Consider the following 16949-nt stretch of genomic DNA (forward strand, 5'->3'; position numbering starts at 1 on the left):
GATGTCATTTGGCCCTTTTGTCATGTCTGTTTGGAGATTTCTCCTTGAATATACAATTTTTTTTCTAAGATTTTAAAAAAAACACACCTTCTCTTTTCTTGACTTGTGGGATTGTGGAAACCGGACTCAAGTCTTCATCATCTCTACGTGATGCTAGAGAACTTGGCTCTGCAAGCTCTTATGCATGATTCTTTTGTCTGTGTGATGGAAACATTGAAATGCATCCTGCCTTGTAAAAGAATATGAATTCCATATTCTCATTTGATATCATTGATAAATATTCCTAGGTTTCCATTTGCAATATAGAATATAACGCATAATGTCCTTCCAGTGTGTGGCAACTTCTGAATGCATTCCTGGCAAGAGCAATGGATTCAGTGACTGGCTTTGTGGTGTGGTTATTGCTAAGGGGCCACTTTTGTATTCTTTTCCACCTACACTTCTCCACTGGCTCAGAATGGAGCAAAAGTATATGCTGCATTCTTATAGGTCACTCATGCCATAAATCCAATTGATAGACGGTAATGCTGCTAATGGATTCCATTCATGCTTTTGAGATGAATGGCGTTTACTTTCACGTTTATCTCATGGGGAGTGTTACCTTATTCTTTCTCTAAATCACTGCCAGCCTAATGTGCATTTCACTGGGGTGTGGTTGTCTCGGAATGACGTCATGTGCTTGGGCTCTTACACTTCCTCCTTTGGGGGACGGTGGCAACATGGCATGGGTCGAGAACTGCTTCTTCATCTTCACTCAGTGTCTCTAGCTCATCCTCTAACCACTGAGAAAGTCATTAATGCTTCTGTGTCCTCCAGTTCACATGCTGATTGCTAAGAAAATGAGCATGAATGAACCCATACCTGCTAAAACATTCTGCATTTATGCAACTTCCTGGGCCCCTATGCCAGGAAGATGGTTTCATTGTCTTGTCTCAAGAATAGCCTTTTTAATAAATCAGTATATCCCTGGCCAAATGTCAACTAACACTTTGACAATTGCTTGAACTGCCTAGTCACAACAGCCTCAGCCCACGACAGCCATCCAAATCGAAGAATGACAACGCAGAGTCAAGAGGACAGTTCCTGGACTTATTTCTTCGACCCAATCTCACATCCAATGGGACGAGGTCATCACACGGAAAGATGGATGGGTAATAACATCTGAGCTTTTTTATATATTATGTTTTTGAAAACCACCAAATGGCTATTTTCCTAGAAATATGCCTTTGGTTTTAGACCAGTCTACTTTCCTAAGGAACTTGAAGTTTCTTCAGAAGTTAGTTTTCTTGTAAGAAGTGATAAGCACATTCATCTAAATATGAAGTCCTGGGCTGTGAGTGAAGAATTTGGCAGGAGGAGTAAAGAAGAATTAGTTCTAAGATGACGTGAAAGTCATTTCCTCTGAAGAAGAAGCAGTCTCAAGATTTTTTTCCCGTTTGCTTCCAAGTGCAGGGTTTTTAACAGAATGAAGTGATAGAATCTATTCCATGACTATTTCCATTATAGACCTAAAGATGTAACTCATCTTTGGTAGAGAAATCTTGGAGGTCAAAAATTGGTGAGTACTCCTTCCAAACAAGTAACTAAAAAGCTCAAAAAACTTTATCACTTACTCTTGCCACATTTAGAAATAAATACAATACTCAGTGGTTTAGGATTTAGACCACTCTTGGCCCTCAGTAAACACTTGTGAATTTAATGAATGGACAACTTTTACACAGGATGGAATCCCTATTTTCTTAAATATCATCCTTATTTACCTATAAGCAATTCAAAAGCAAAATTAAACAAGAGAGAATAAAAAGATACTAGTTGTAGTCCTGCGGAATGGAGAATTGTGATTTCATTTGACCAATTTTTATATTTGAAAGGAATTCTTCCTTTACCAGAACAGATGACAACTTTCCTTAGAGAATCTGCAGAGTTGGTAGTAGGAGATGCTCCTCTTTTCTCAATCTTTGCCAAGTCGAAGAATCCCGTGTTTCTTACTATACCCGTGGATAGTTCTGCAAGTTTGGGGGTTTTTTAACGGGATATCTTTGTCATAGAAATGTAACATTGTGAAAAGGGAGATAAACCAAAAGAACCGATATGGGGATGTGAATTTTCAGTCATAGCATGGACTATATAACCTGGATCCAAACTGTCAAGGGTTTATGTAACACAGTCCTTATTGAAGTGAGTTCTAAGAGCACAACAATGATGTCTCTTGGTATTGAATCAAACAAAGTTATCTCCGAAGTGAATCCAGCAGTTTCAGTTTTTTAGAACACTCTGACATACCCAAATATTAGTGAACATATATCCCTTAAACTACAATTGTATTAAATATCTGCTAACATGCAAGGCATTATGGAGACACGACAATGCACCATTCATGATTATGGAGACATGACAATGTACCATTCATGGTTCATGCTCTTAAGGAACTTAAAATTTAGCTAAGAAAAGTAAACATTTAGCATCAAAATATATCTAACAATACGAGACAGTAAGTAGTAGATGTCAAATGAATGTTTCCAACAATAAACACCAAAGAAATTCAGAGTACCGTCTGCAGAATGTCAGAGAAAGGTAGATTGGATCTGGCTTTTGAAAAATGGAAAAAAACCTGGATAATCAGAGAAAGGAAATCAGGAAAAGGTTTTTCTAGGAAGGAGACTCATGTAAGGAAAGGCACAAAGGAAGGAAAGCCAAGGAATGACTTTGTCAGACTAAGTGGATCCGTTCGTCACAAAGGAAGATGAGTTTGAATGGCTAGGCTAGGACCATTATGTTGCGTGGCTGAAGTACCACATGCAGACCCAGCACACACGTTTATGCACATGGCTGCTGGAGGCACCGATGACAGCCATAGTGGAAAACCAAGCCAGTAAAATAACTTCAGAATCTATGTTAAGTCTGCTTACTGATGAACGGAGAGAGATTCCATTAAATTGATGAACACATTAAGGACACTACAGTGGGCTTCAACCATGGAATGGTGTGATACTTCTTGAAAGCTTCTACTTATAAGAGGGAAGATGAACAAGATGTCTAGAGACCAAGAGCAGACAGAACTTTTTCTGGGAGAATATCTGTTTTGGGTTTTGATTGGGGTTAGCTAACCTTTCCTCCTTTTTGAAATCTGGGATAATAGAGTAGCCATGTTTCATCCTGCAAAGATCTTGGCTCTCTTTTCTTTTCATACGTAAAGGCTGCAGTGTAGATGTGGGTGACCAGTATTCCAGTGTTTCCCTCTGGAGTCATCTGGAACTGATTACATCTCCCCAGAGGCAGCAGTGTGGGTAGACTTTTCACTGGAGAGCCAGCAACAATGATGGTGTTTATGGATTGTTTGGCCTCTGCGTCACTCGGGACATGTTATTTCAGCAGACTTGATCTGTCATAATTATTAGAAACAGCACGTATAAATATTTCAGTGAAATTTTTGTACTGCTCAACATTGTACATGTTAAATTCCAAAGACACCTCATACTTTTGTTTACAGGAAGAATGATTCACTAACACCCACTGCTTCTTATTTCTTGCCCCTGAATACTTCCTGTGGCCTCCACCTAGGTAGCATTAGATGATGATTTTATATTTTATTTGCACATTTGCTTTGTAAAACAAAAGAGGACCAAATGAGAGAAGAAGGCTATAAAAAATGTGCTTTTGCCAAGTAAGGGGGATGTGACAAAATGCTGCCTGAACAGTGTGCTTTGTCCTTTCTCCATTTGTCAGATCCCATGTGTCTGCAAGAAAGGCGATGTGTATGGAATGGGGGAAGTCTAGGGCCATCCTAGGAGTCGCCCTAACATACCGGGGGTTATGTTCTGTCTCTGTGCGAAGCTTGGGAGGCCCATCATTTGCTCACTTAGAGTCCTTCCAGACTCAGCGAAAACAAACAAAAATTGTAGCTTTCATACAATTCAGCCCTTAAATAAAAGCCAGTTACTTCTTGTGATGCTGTTTTGAAGAAACATTAATGTATTCCAGTTCTGGAGACACGGATCAGTATGTGCTTTCTTTCCTCTTGCCCAGGTTTGAATATAAGAATAGTTTGGCTGTAGATACAAACCACCCTCAGGTAGTGGTTTAGGAAGTCAAGCAATAACGCTAATTTAATTCCTTCAGATGTGGACTCCAGCCATAGTACAACGCTTCAGCCTTCTGCAGATCCAAGCACAGGTTTGGTGGAAGAGTTGGACAGGACAAGACCTCTTTCAATGACAACTCGTAAGGATAATGACCTGCAGCCCCTTTATTGACCTGTATTCCTGCTTCAGCTCTTGCTCACGTTGGTCTGGATGCAGAGCTTGGTGGCGGAATGGCGCATTTGGTGCTTTGTGGCTCAGCTCAGCCCAAGATGTAAAAGATATCTTTGTTATCTATATTTCTTGGCGGGATTCTTTAAATCTTATTTTGCCTTAATTCTTGGTGCTTCCCAGATCCAATGACTTTATATTAAGGAAAAAAAGGATTTGGGACTCCATTCCGTGGATTTTCCTTCACTAGGTTATGTCAGTGAAACCCAAGGCCACAGCTAGGGCAGTGGTTTCTCTATGTTTTTTTTTAACTGACCATCTCCTTTGGATTCCCATCTTTCCTCCAATCAAGGCGGAAGAGGGGTAGGATTGCTTTAATGGTTGTGAAAAGATACTTTTGGGCCCAGTAATCATAGAAGATAGAGAAATTGCATCAGCCCACAGAGGAGGGGCAAGGCCTGTTGTTGACAATGACAAAGGTGTCAGGCCTAGGAACAAAAGAGGAACAGAGGGACATTTTGCTAATATCTCTTCCTATTACTAAACATCTGGTAGAAGCAATGCTAAACTTCTAGGAGCCTTAATGGCCACTATCTGTACAGGGCTATCCTAGAGATCACTCTGAAATCATTCATAATTTCTTGGCAGAACATGAAAGAAATCCAGAATTAAGAGGATCTCATTTCACTGCTTGCTACACATAATGGGCAGAGTCCTTCATGTGAGCCCTTTTAGGCAAAGGGAAAAATCAGCCAGCATCACCAATGTAAATAGCGGTGTGTTGAGCATCAAAGGAGATGCAGATAAGCCTAAGATGGTCCCTGCCAACACGAGGTCTCATAGTTCCATTTTATGTCCCTGTTGACTTACGTTCTGCTGTTGGGTTTGGGATTTGGTGAATGCCTCTCTCCTGGTTGTCACGTCTGCTTGGTGGTAGACGCAGCTTATGGGTGTGCTTTATGGAGTGCTTGTGCCCGCAACTCGTCAGTACCTTTCTTAGAAGAATGCAAAAGCAAATCAGCTCAAAACAGTCAAAGTGATTTCAGATATGGGCAATGGTTCAACCTCACATTGATGTGTGTCAGTGAGGGCTCTGTGTTTGCGCAGGCAGGCGTTTCGTGGCATTTCAGTGCAGTGACGAGAATCCCCATCCACAGATGAGATCAAAAACCCAATAACAGAGTAAAATTAACTTTAATGTTCTTTGGAAGGGACTTAAGTATTTCCTTGTATGAAGTTGATCTGGAGTTACTTGAGCGGGTCATTCTAGATAAGCTTCTTCCTTTTTGTGGTCACAAGTATACTACTTGCTATTGTCGTGTTTATTTTCCCTACAGTCACACTTCTTGGCTCACAGCTAGGGGCTCTCGATTGTTGATAGGAACACTGGGATTCAAACATTCCTTTTTCCCTGTCTCTATGTTCTCTGGTTTTCCTGAGTAACTGGAAGAAATACTACAGTTGGGCCAGGATGATGTGGGGTGGGCAAAGTTTGGCTCAGGGATCATGTTGGCTCATTACCTTTGTTGATTATACTGAAAAGCGAAGGGTCTGAGGAGCCAACTGGAGAATCCTCAGTCAGAAGAGAATGGTGTGCACAAACTTCGGTATTCCTACGCCCCTGCCCGTCTGACACTACAGTAGCTAGATCCTCCCTGTCAGCAGATAACAGGCGATTTGTTTCATGGCTCAGAATTAACGCTGGATTCATCCCTTATTGAAACAGAGCAGAGTCATACTCAGAGCTTCTCTACGTCACATGGAGGCTTGGAAGAAGATAAAGACCATCCAATGACTTCTACTCCATCATCTAGCAGTAAGGATTGTAAAGCCCAGTTGGCTTCAGCTCTTGATAAAAATCAGTGAACTGTGGGTGTTTTTCCAGTGTCTGTGGTGGAGGTACATCAATTGGTTGCTGTTATGCTCTTACTTCTGATCAGAAAGTGTGGCTGGTGATGGTTCTCTGATTTTTCTGCTTTGTAGACCTTTAGAAGCCATATACATTAAGTTAAAACTGTATTTCTTAATCTTAAAGATCGAGTTTCTTAAACTCTAGACTTAGTAGCTTAATTTAAAAATAACAGATTGCTTATCTATGATTTATAATTGGTGTAAAGGTCTGAATTATATCACTCACTGTTTTCCTTGCATTAATAATATTATTTTGCCATTTATCCTCTGGACCATAAATCCATGGTGACTAAGAAACAGTGCCCTTCTAGCAAAGGAAAAAATAACCAAAGCCTCAGGTCTGTGAAAGCTTGCATTTGCTATTCCAATTGCATGCAGCGTAATTTTACCTTTCCATTCAATGGTGTGTTTCCTCTACTTCATTTAAGGTGGGTCCAACTGAGTGAGAGCTCAAGATTATCTAGTACCCGAGTTGACTTCAAGGTTGCAGTTGTAGTGTTGTAAAGCTTTAGTAACCCAGGCAGATGTTGCAACACAATCCTTTTCTGGATATTAGGATCACCGAAATCTCTTCCATTGAGTGATGTCCAGGTGTTGTCGATTGCAAAATACTGATTCTGTTCAATAGTGTAACATGTCGCACTGTCTTTTGCTCCATGTTCATAAATGACAAGTGGAAAACTTTTGCAGCAATTGCACATTTTGAAGATAAGTTTACAACGGGTGGTGGTCTTGGAAATGTGGGTTTACCATCGATTGCACCTCTACACAGATAGGAATGATGGCAGAGGTGGAAGAAGAAGTGGAAACTTTTCTGAAGACTCAGCTACTTCAGGAGAGGGCTATACTGCTCATGCCCCAGACACAAAGGAATACAACACCCTCACCCCAGTGACCCCTGCTAAGACTGGGTCCCCAGGAGTTACTGAAGTTATTGTTCTTGGCGATTCTAACTCTCATGTTGATGGTTCCTTTTCAGGTAATTTGGCCACTTGTTATCTGGTTTGCTTTCTCTATGTAAGAAAAATAGCACATACTCTCATATTGCGGGAGACATTTTCTGTAAAGGCTGTGGTTAGAATGCTTTGTGATGTGGGAATGGCTTTCATCAGACATCATCATTCTAGTGCAAGTAAACTTAGATCTATTTTACATAAATAATGCTTTCATTTACCAGTGTAATTTCCATCTATTTGTGGGACTTGGTTGTTATGGTAGAATTTCTTTCTTTGTCTTGTTCCTGATCTGTGGTGTATTAAGTTGAATCATATGAAATCAATGTTTTTGTAGGTCAAAGTAGTTAAATACTAGCGATTGCATTTGATTCAACTAATACAGGCTGTCTATTTAGTAAGGTTCTACCCAACATGTGAATAATTTTAATATACTATTATCTTTGCTCTGAAATTATTATCTTTTATTGGTGATGGATTGGTGAATTTTACTTTTCGGTGAAGGGCTTGTGGATAAACCTTTTCTAGTTATGATGCACACTTAAAACTTTATGATTTAATCTACTATTAATGAATAGGCCATTCACCATTTCTCTTGTTGCAATGGCAAACAGATGACTGAAGATGATTTATTCAATTAAGTTGGACGTGGACCGAGAATGAGACTTTTTTCTCAAATAAGCAATCCTCCCTACTTCTGTTTTTGTTTGTTTCTCCATTTGCATTAAGAAACTAACACTGAAGAAAAGGGAACTGGAAAATAACTACTCTGGCTAAGAAACCCAAGTGCTTCTTACACTCAACTACGAAGGCATATTAAAGATTAGTGATTTTAAATATATATATTTTTGTAGCAGAAGTCCTTTTACTCCATCTCCCCACAAAAAAGAGAAGAATAAGTCTTCTGAAACCCCAATATATGAAACAGATGCCTTTGGTGGTGCTCTGATGATGTGGGCACAGAAGACCCAGAATGCCACAGGCTTGACCTCTTTCCTCTGGGCTGTCCACCCCTGGGCTTCCAGGAAAACAGTTTTAAAAAATATTAACTTCATAGTATTGGCAAGACAAAGCCCCTTACACCCTCTGGTTCTTTATTCAGCCTGGTCTTGCCCTCAGTTATTAAAAATTCCAAGTAGCATTGTTGATATTCTTCTGGAGAAATGAACCTTAGAGCACTGCCTAGTTTCTCTGGGCAAAAAAGGCTTCTTATGCAACCTAATGAATTTAAATTTTAAATGGCAATTTTAGTAGTCATAGTAGCCTAGAAGGATTACATATCCTATTTGTTAGTAAATAAAATGCTTTCTATAAAATTTATATTCACACATGCTGATTCCTTCTGCATTCCATGACGGTACAGGTTTTCCGTGGTTCTTTATGAATTAGGTGGTTAGTAAGTGATCCAACTGTCATCCTTGGTTTTCTTCCGAAACACTCAGATAAGGCTCATTTCTTCCCATACGTTTTTCTCAGTCTTTATGCTTAACATTAGGAACTAAAACATTCGGAATTGTGGTGATGGTGGTGTTTACGCTGGCATTTCAGCAAATGCTGTTTTCAGTTATTCTAACCATCAGCCAAGGAACAAAGCAATCTGTCTCCTCGATACAATTCCATGAGAGATTACAGGTCACCTTCTCTAATGGAGGACATGCTGATGATCAGATTACCGTATATTTTTATAGGTACTTTCATAGTGGGGGAGTAGAGCCATTTGATGAGACCGTTGTTCTGTTCTGTTTTAAGATTCCAGTATAGTTTTGGAAAATGTGTGGGGAAAAGGGAGAAAAGTGGGAGTTTTCGTATGCTAAATCCAAGATTTGACCTGTGAATCCAGATTTTAGCAGTTCATGAACTTGTCTCAATCTAAAGCTTTGTGGTGATGTAGGTTTGAGATGATTGAAAATACAGATCTAATTTTTGAAAAATAATATTATTTGAAATATTTTTTAGTAGCCAGATATACATTACTCATGTTAGCTATCATCTCCCCGTTTCTTTTTCACTTATTTTCAGGTTCTTTTTCTCTAAATAAGCGGTTGACTTTTCTCTTTGAATCTTTACATAATTCAACCACAAGATCTCTTACTGTACACCCAAACCTTTTTCTATTTCCTGCTTCAGAGAAATCTCTTTCAATGTCTCGTGACCAACGCCTCAGAGTATACCCATTCCTTATGATCACATTTGTCATCATCCAAAGCTTATAGTCCTTATTTTAAAGACACTTCAAGTCTCAACCTCAGACCTGTGATGACATCGTAATATTTTTCTTAGAGTGTTACAGTATTGGATTTCTACCAAAGCCACGCTTCCTATGGTCATCCTCGATGGTCTGTGCTTTCTCAGTTTCCTAAATTTTGATTAAAACTCTAGCCCACTCCTCAGGGGATTAAGTGATGACCACTAATTAATATCATGGACCCATTCAAGGCTCTTTTGCCATTGTTTTCCGGCTACCTTGAAAAGACTAAATGTTGTGATGGGCTATATGAGAATGCAAACATGGGGACATGCAGATGACAGTGTAACCAGAGCACACCGCACTAAACCTTCCCCGATTCTCCTTACAGAAGACCAAGCCTCTGGCGGGAGGGCCCAGACCACCCACGGATCTGAAACAAGTGGTGAGTTTGCGCTTCTTTTAGTCGCTTACTGTCATCCTCATAGAACCTGCTGGTTATTAGTGAAGTATGAATCTGTCTCTACAAAAGTGGTTCTCCAACTTTCTTAGCATGCCTCACAGTCACACAGAGGGCTTACGACATCATATTGCTGGGCCCTGTCCGTAAAGTTCTGATGCGGTAGGTCTGGGGTGGAGCCTGACCATTTGTGTTTCTCCCAAGTTCCCTGGTGATGCTCATGCTGCTGGGACCTAGACTATCCTTTGAGAATCTCCTGCTTTGGAGAAAATTCTTTCATATGAGAAGATCAGCAAGATTCAAGCAGGGTCTCAACATGGCACTAACAGAGTGGTTAAGATCATGGGTTTTTGAGTAAGAATGGCTTGGATTTGATCCCAGCAACTTCACATACTAAATGGGGACATTGCTTAAAGGATCTGAGACTCCATTTCCTAACCAATAAAATTGAAATAATAGTAATTTTCACCGGGCATTGTTTTAAAGTCTAAATGGCAGAATACATGTAAAGCATTTCGCTTACCCCCAGCACATGGCAGAATAGCCAGCATTTCTTGAGAATTTACTGCGCATCAGTGGCATTGTTCTAAACACTTTACGTGTACTAGGTTGGACCCTATGAAACTGCCGTTTCTGCACGTCAACAGATATCAGCCATTCCCCGGTTTTCATTTATTATTATCTCATTTAATCACCCTATGATCCTGCAGTACTGTTATTATTCCCATATTACAGATGAGGAAACTAAGGCTCAGAGAGGCTAAGTAACTTGGCTGAGTTGACAGGACTAATGAGTTGGGTGGTGAAGCCAGGTTTTGAGCCTGGGGGTCTCAAATTGCCTCTTGTAAGCGTGACCTGGAGCAAGCCGTCTGTGATGACCAGAATTCCTGCCAGGCATGCGTTATTAAATGGGTTCCTGCTTGCTGTGACTGGATCACACTCCTGGAAACATTACTCCAGGCAGCAAAAGTTTGACTTGAGGCAGGTTTCCGTGTGCCCCCTGATCCCGGGGCTACTGAAAGGGCCTGCCAACTCCGGAACCGTCTAGACCACCTGGTATTGCCACGGTCGCCCCAGGCATTGTCGGTCCGGGCCCCCAGGCAAGCCAGGTGATCAGCGTGAACTGCTGTCCTCCTCTTCCTGCCCTCAGTCAGGGCCGGGGTTGCCTCCAGGCTTAACGCTTCACACACAAAGCAAATATAAAGATGGGTATTTACAAGGTAGCTTCAGTCATAACCTTTTAGGGAAGAGCCCCGGGGTGTGGGGGCTCATTAGAAATGCTTCTAAAATAAAGACAGAAGTCACAGGCTCTCGAGGGGCCTGGGTGGGGCGTTTAACCTTTCCCAGCCTCAGTTTCCTTGCTAGTAAAAAGGAGATCAGAACACCGGACTCAGGTACCTCCTGGAGTTCTTGTGAAGAACATGAGGTATCAGGAATATGAAAGTATTTTGGAAAAGCTAGGGAATTGTTACTAAAAGGCAATGCTGTCTAAAATCAGGAGACCTCAGCTACTCCGAGTGTGGTCCCTGGACCAGCAGCAGCGACATCCTCTGGGAGCTGGTTGGAAATGCAGAGGACCCAGCCGTTCAGACCTCCTGAATCAAGATCTGCATTTTCACCAACCCTCTTCCCCTTTCACGAGGTGGCTTGTTTACACACTGAAGTTTGAGAAGCACTGTCCGAGACTGTTTTTCTCACAGTTGAAGCCAATTGAATTGTCTCCATGCACACCTTTCAGATTGGACCTCATCCCCTAACTGCAGGGTCAAGTGTCCCTCTTTGTAGCACTTGCTTTCCTGGCCAGCCCTACCCTGGCTAGATTTGCAGACTTCTAGGGCGCAAGATGGGGCCTGCTGCGTCTCGTCCATGTTCCTCGCCTTTCACTTGAAGTGAGAATCAGGTGGGCAGGAGCGGTCTCTTTTGTTTGACTCCTGTGCAGGTGTCTATTGTTCAAACAGGAGTTTTCATCTGGTTACACACACCCAGATCTTTCCTTGCTGGGAGGGCTTTTTTTGAAAATCACAATAAAGAGATGATCCATTAATGACCTCCCTTTCAAATATCAAAGGCTGCTCTGAGTCAGAGAAAGACTAGCGAGAATGACTGTACTCTCAGGTGGTTTTCGAAGCCAAAGACTTCCAGTTTAGATGGCCAGTATCCCATGACCTGTGCAGGTGAACACCTGCCCATGACCAAGGACTCTGGGAGGCAGCTAGAAAAAGCGCCATAGACTCCTTCTGAAGTTTGTAAAGTGAAAAGCCACTGTCAAAATGGCATGAGGTATGTTGAAATGTCAGGATATCTGGTAAGAATTTGTCTTGCTCCATTCTGAGTTTTAAAAAAAACATCAAATTGCGTGAACAGGAGCCATCCTATCAAAATAACGACCATAATCAAGATTTCAGTGTCCACTATGCACAGTCCACAGTTCGACTCTCCGAGGAAAGCTTTTCGCTTAAGGCCCAGGCATCTTCATCCATTGGTTGGCCCAAAAGACGTCCCTGGGTTTTTTCTTCCCTTGGAGGCCTTCCGGATTCTGCAGTGGATTCCCATTTGGTAGGGAAAAAAGAGTTCCTATTAGTGGGAATTTTCAAATTTTGTTTTGAAGCAGTGGAAGAAGCATAAAAAACACAAAAACCAAAGCTTTCATTTGGGTGAGTCTCTTCTCTAGATTTCTTAGAAGCTTGTTTTAAAACGTGACACCTCCCTCCTTTCAGTGAACCTCCTGTTCTAATTGGTGGAGTCTCTGTCTTTTGATGCTTCCTTCCAGTTTGAGACTCTTTGTTTGTTTCCTTATTTTGTTTTGTGGCAGTAGAAAGTGTTCAGCCTTCTAAAAACAAGGCGTGTTTCAGTAATATATTAGCAGGGACTCTAGTAAGATGATTTTTCATAGAAAGGGCCATGGCCCCCAAGTCTTTATTTTGTAATATTTATGTTCACTTCTAAGATGATATTGGATGTGATTTTTAGACTTGCTTTGGACTTTCTGGAGCATATCAGTCTCCTAGAGATCTTGATAAATGAAGATTCTGATGCAGTAGGCTTGCGGCGAGCACTGAGAATCTGTATTCCTACCAAGCTCCCACGTGTTGCCTACGCTGCTGGTCCAGGGACCACACTTTGAGTAGCGAGATCCTGAATTAAGAGTAGAGCATAACAACTACACGCAGTTACCATGATTGCGTGCTTCTTTAAACCTCAGTCAAATTATGATGAAGTGGATTCTATTATTACCCCATTTGACGAGCGAGAACACTGAGCCTGGGAGGGGTGACTTGAGCCCGTGCACATTGCCAGCAAGAGGCAGAGGTGGGACTTGAGTCCAGGGCTGTCCTGCTCTAGAGCCCAAGGTCTTACACACTGGACGACCCTGCTGGGGAGAGTCCTCATGTTCTTGATGAAAAATAACGTTTCCAAACCCTAGCCTGAATCAGACCGGACTCTTCCGGAGCGATGTCTTTGGTGTAACACGTTGTGACCGCCTGTGGCTTGGGTCTGTGAATAGCTCCACGGCGATGCCGGCCGTCGAGGCTGCCCCCGTGGGCTGCTCTGTGAGGAACTGGTGGTCACGCGTTCCAGGCTTCAGTTGAGAGATGTTGTTTTTCCCTTAGGACACTCGACTGGGAGTCAAGAAGGTGGGGCAAGCACAACCTCGGGTCCTATACGGAGACCTCAAATTCCAGGTGAGTTTTAAGATGTGAAGCAAAAAAAAAAAAAAAAAAGACGCCAGACCAGATTTCTCTGAATGTCCCAGAAAGGAAGAAGAGACCGGTTCAAAAGCACTTTCTCCTAAGTCTCCAACCCTTGGATCTGATTGGCTCCTCTCTGCAAGCTAAAGGATGAGTGAGAGCACTACAGCCTCTGGGTAGGAAAGGATGGAACTTTTTTTCCCTCGGTCCCATAGACTGGCTGAGCTCACAGTCAGACCTGTCCCTGGCCTGTCCCAGAGCAGTGCCATGTTAGTTGCTGCAGCTTCCTTCCCAGACGAGTGATGGCACAGGGGACGCCATGTCACACCCAGGTTCTTCCTATCGCAGTCCAGTTTCCCCTTCGTTTCTGGGTTTGGGGTGCAGTCTGTAACTTTCCTCTCACATTGTAGATAGTGAGGGCATGCGGGGGCCATGTGTGTTGGGTGGAGTGAAAACATTCTTCTGGTCCCCAAACTACTTTTTCTCAAGGGACAGTCTTCGCTGATCCAGACAGAAGGAAGTTTCAGAAATTGTCACATGTGCATGCGAGTGCTGAGGCACCTGGCTCACCTGAGCATCAAGATTTAAGGCATTTGAGGCAAATTCTTTATTTGACTTAGGCTCAAAATTGAGCATTTGTAAAAGGGGATTACAAAAAAAAAAGAAGGGTTTTCCTAGGGTTATAAATTACCCTTTCAACTCTTCCCCCTGCAGAGGTCTCAAACTGAGCCTCCCTTTGGGAGAGGGAAGAACGTCGTGCGACCTCGCCCCCTTGCCCCAGCTTGCCTGAGCGCAGCTGAAGGCAGAGCATGGGCACAAGGAGAGAGGAAGGGGGCTGCCAGGGAGGAGCGGGTGGGTGAGAGGCAAATAGCTATAAGCAGGAAGTAGGATCCTGCCCAGCTCCAGTGAGAATGAATGTGAGGCATTTCAGGGCTGGAGTCCAGGAGAAAGAACAGAAATGATACCCTCGTGGCGGCCCCCTCACCTCCGGACTCTTCCTCCGTCCGCCAACTAGCCTAACGAGGTAAAGGTTGGGCAGAGGCAGGATACTGAGCAGGAAATCGGAGGAAACCGAGGCTCCCAAAGAGGAGTGGGCAATGAAGGACTCCCCATCTTCCTTGTGTCTCAAACTCTCACTTATCGCACACATTTACCGCCCACTTGGCAAGAGAAATTAGGCAAGAGACTTTATTTATGTTGTCAAGTCATATTTTGATCCTATTAAAGCTTGATTTTAAAACATGTAATACAACCTTTTAGCAGTCCACAAATGACCTATGATTTTTGGAGACACTTTAGAAAATACAGCTAAACAAAAGGGCAAGAATATAAATTGCTCATTATCTAACTCACCATCCAGAAATACCAGTGTTACTGTTTTTATATATGCCCTTCCTATCATTTGTCAGTGTCATTTATATACAAAAATGTAATTATACCATCCATGCTGTTTAGTAAACTACCATTCCCAACTGGTTCCAATGTCGTTAAATGTCCTTCCCTGTATCGTAGTACACAATGCAATGAATATGCCCTGATTTATTTAACCAATCCCTTACTATTGGATATTAGGTTGTTTTCAATTTTACTATTCTAGACAGTACAGCAGTGAACATCTTCATAGCAGATTCTCAGGTCGTAATTCCTAGAAGTCTAACTGCTGGACCGAAGGCATGAACATTTTGAGGGCTTTTGACAAATTTTGCCAAATGACTCCCCAGAGAATGTGCATCAGGTTCAGCCCCCCCACAGGAGTGTCCTTTTTCACACCTTCTTGTATGTGGCCTCCATTTTTGTTTCTTAATAAAACGTAAGGTGGATACTTTTATACAGAAAAGGAATGTTCCTTCAAGGGAAGCATAAATTTCCTTTAGTCTGTTTAATAATATTGCACCAAAGGCATCCACAAGTTCAACAGGTTATTCTATACTTTTTTGGAAACCTGTTCCTTCTAGAGGGACTTGAAAATCCTGACTGATGATAAGAGATTAAAACAAGAGGCCTGTGGGACTAACACCTGTAGCAAAGTCTTTCTTCCAGTGTGATCTGCCTGTTGGCCGGCCATTTGGTCAGACTCATTGTGGTGCTGACTGTGGCTCTTGCTTGGACCAGGCCAATTTATAGAGCGCATTTTTGCTTTAACAAAGTGTCTTTCCCGAGCTCATGGTGTCTTTTGGTCTCTTTCCTCACGCCAGAATGGCTGATCATCTTGGCGTCCCTCCTGGCCCTGGCTCTGATTCTCGCAGTTTGCATTGCTGTCAACAGTCGAAGAAGGTAAGAAGTCGACGAACCTCGGGACCTTCGACTTCGAAAGAGCATGGGTTAAACTTAGTCTCTGCGTCCTTGCTACTCAGAGTGCAGCCCCTGGAACCAGCAGCGTCGGCACTCTGGGAGCTAGTTAGCCATGCGGAGTCGCAGGCCCTGCCCCAGCTGTCCTGTGTCCCAGCCTGTGCTTTGACACGATCCCAGAGATTCGTGTGCACAGTAGAGTGCAGCAAGCCCTGCTCTGGCGTGTTCTTTACACGAAGGAGATACTGTGACTGTTTGGATCACTGCTTTTAAATAGTGGTTGAATCTTTTGTGATTCCTAATATCTTTGGGATTAAACCCACGGAGACCCTATCTGATGAAAGTTATGAACCATCTCACCGGGAAGGCATAAAAGTATACGCTCAGTCATTGATTCATTAAACAAATACTTACTAAGTGCGTTCACAATGCAGAAAAACACGGCATAAAGATTCAAGGATTGGTCATCCTCTTTAGCCTAAGGCCCGTGGAACCTTCTAGAACCCTTACCTAAAGCAAGCATTGGGTTTGTGTGTCTGCTGGTTGTTTGCTTTTTGTAATGACACTATTTTCTATTTTCTGGAAGCTGCAGTTGAAAGGATTCAGGTTAGGACGTAGGAAGAGCTGCCTGACAGTGAGATCCATGAAACGATGAACTTTCCTTAGGAAAGTCTGAATAGACAGTCAACTCCCGACATCTGCGTGTGGGCTATTTTCATGTCCCTGCCTCCCTCAACCAAGGCCTGGAAGTTATTGAAATGATGGCTATACCTAGTTGAGCTGTGACAGCCTCCAGAAACACCACTACCGAAAGCCAGGTGAAGGAAACGAGTAATTCTAGCAACAGAGGAAGCACACTTTGCCGGGGTGCTCCAAAAGTCTGTCTAAATTTGCTGCTCCAGGTGTTTTCAACGTGCACTGTTCTTCTCTGAGCAGATGTGGAGTAACATTAAACCTTTCATAAATGTCCCTTCAGATTTCTTCTTATAAGGTAAAAGAAATGTATTTCCAAGTGGGGCCACCTTTATTGTCTCACGAGATCGCCTAACAGGCTGGAAAAGGCCCTCGGTTTGGGAGAGGACCTGGAGAAGATTATAGTTTCTTTCTGGTCGGCTTTTGGAAAGCAGCAAACAGCGAATCGCACTGCTGCGCGCAGCCCATGCTGTCTCTGTGCTGATCGGAGGATCAAACGATGCCGTTTACACCGGGACA

At 42.6% G+C, this 16949-nt stretch overlaps 1 protein-coding gene across 8 annotated transcripts in view; it reads left to right on the forward strand.

The window, feature by feature from the left end:
• The window catches only part of CD44 (CD44 molecule (IN blood group)), an 87104-nt gene that overhangs the window by 62002 nt on the left and 8153 nt on the right, over positions 1-16949 (forward strand). For 3 of the 8 annotated variants that reach the window (XM_014851040.3, XM_070487516.1, XM_014851047.3), the window contains 7 exons: positions 1014-1151; positions 4120-4221; positions 5977-6066; positions 6934-7140; positions 9691-9744; positions 13371-13442; positions 15644-15722. In XM_014851040.3, the coding sequence (XP_014706526.1) occupies positions 1014-1151; positions 4120-4221; positions 5977-6066; positions 6934-7140; positions 9691-9744; positions 13371-13442; positions 15644-15722 (742 nt within the window). The remainder of the gene's footprint in view (positions 1-1013; positions 1152-4119; positions 4222-5976; positions 6067-6933; positions 7141-9690; positions 9745-13370; positions 13443-15643; positions 15723-16949) is intronic. The other 5 variants (XM_070487517.1, XM_070487518.1, XM_014851048.3 and 2 more) reach the window with 2 other exon arrangements.

This window comes from Equus asinus, chromosome 17, assembly GCF_041296235.1.
Source record: "Equus asinus isolate D_3611 breed Donkey chromosome 17, EquAss-T2T_v2, whole genome shotgun sequence".
NCBI lineage: Eukaryota > Metazoa > Chordata > Mammalia > Perissodactyla > Equidae > Equus > Equus asinus.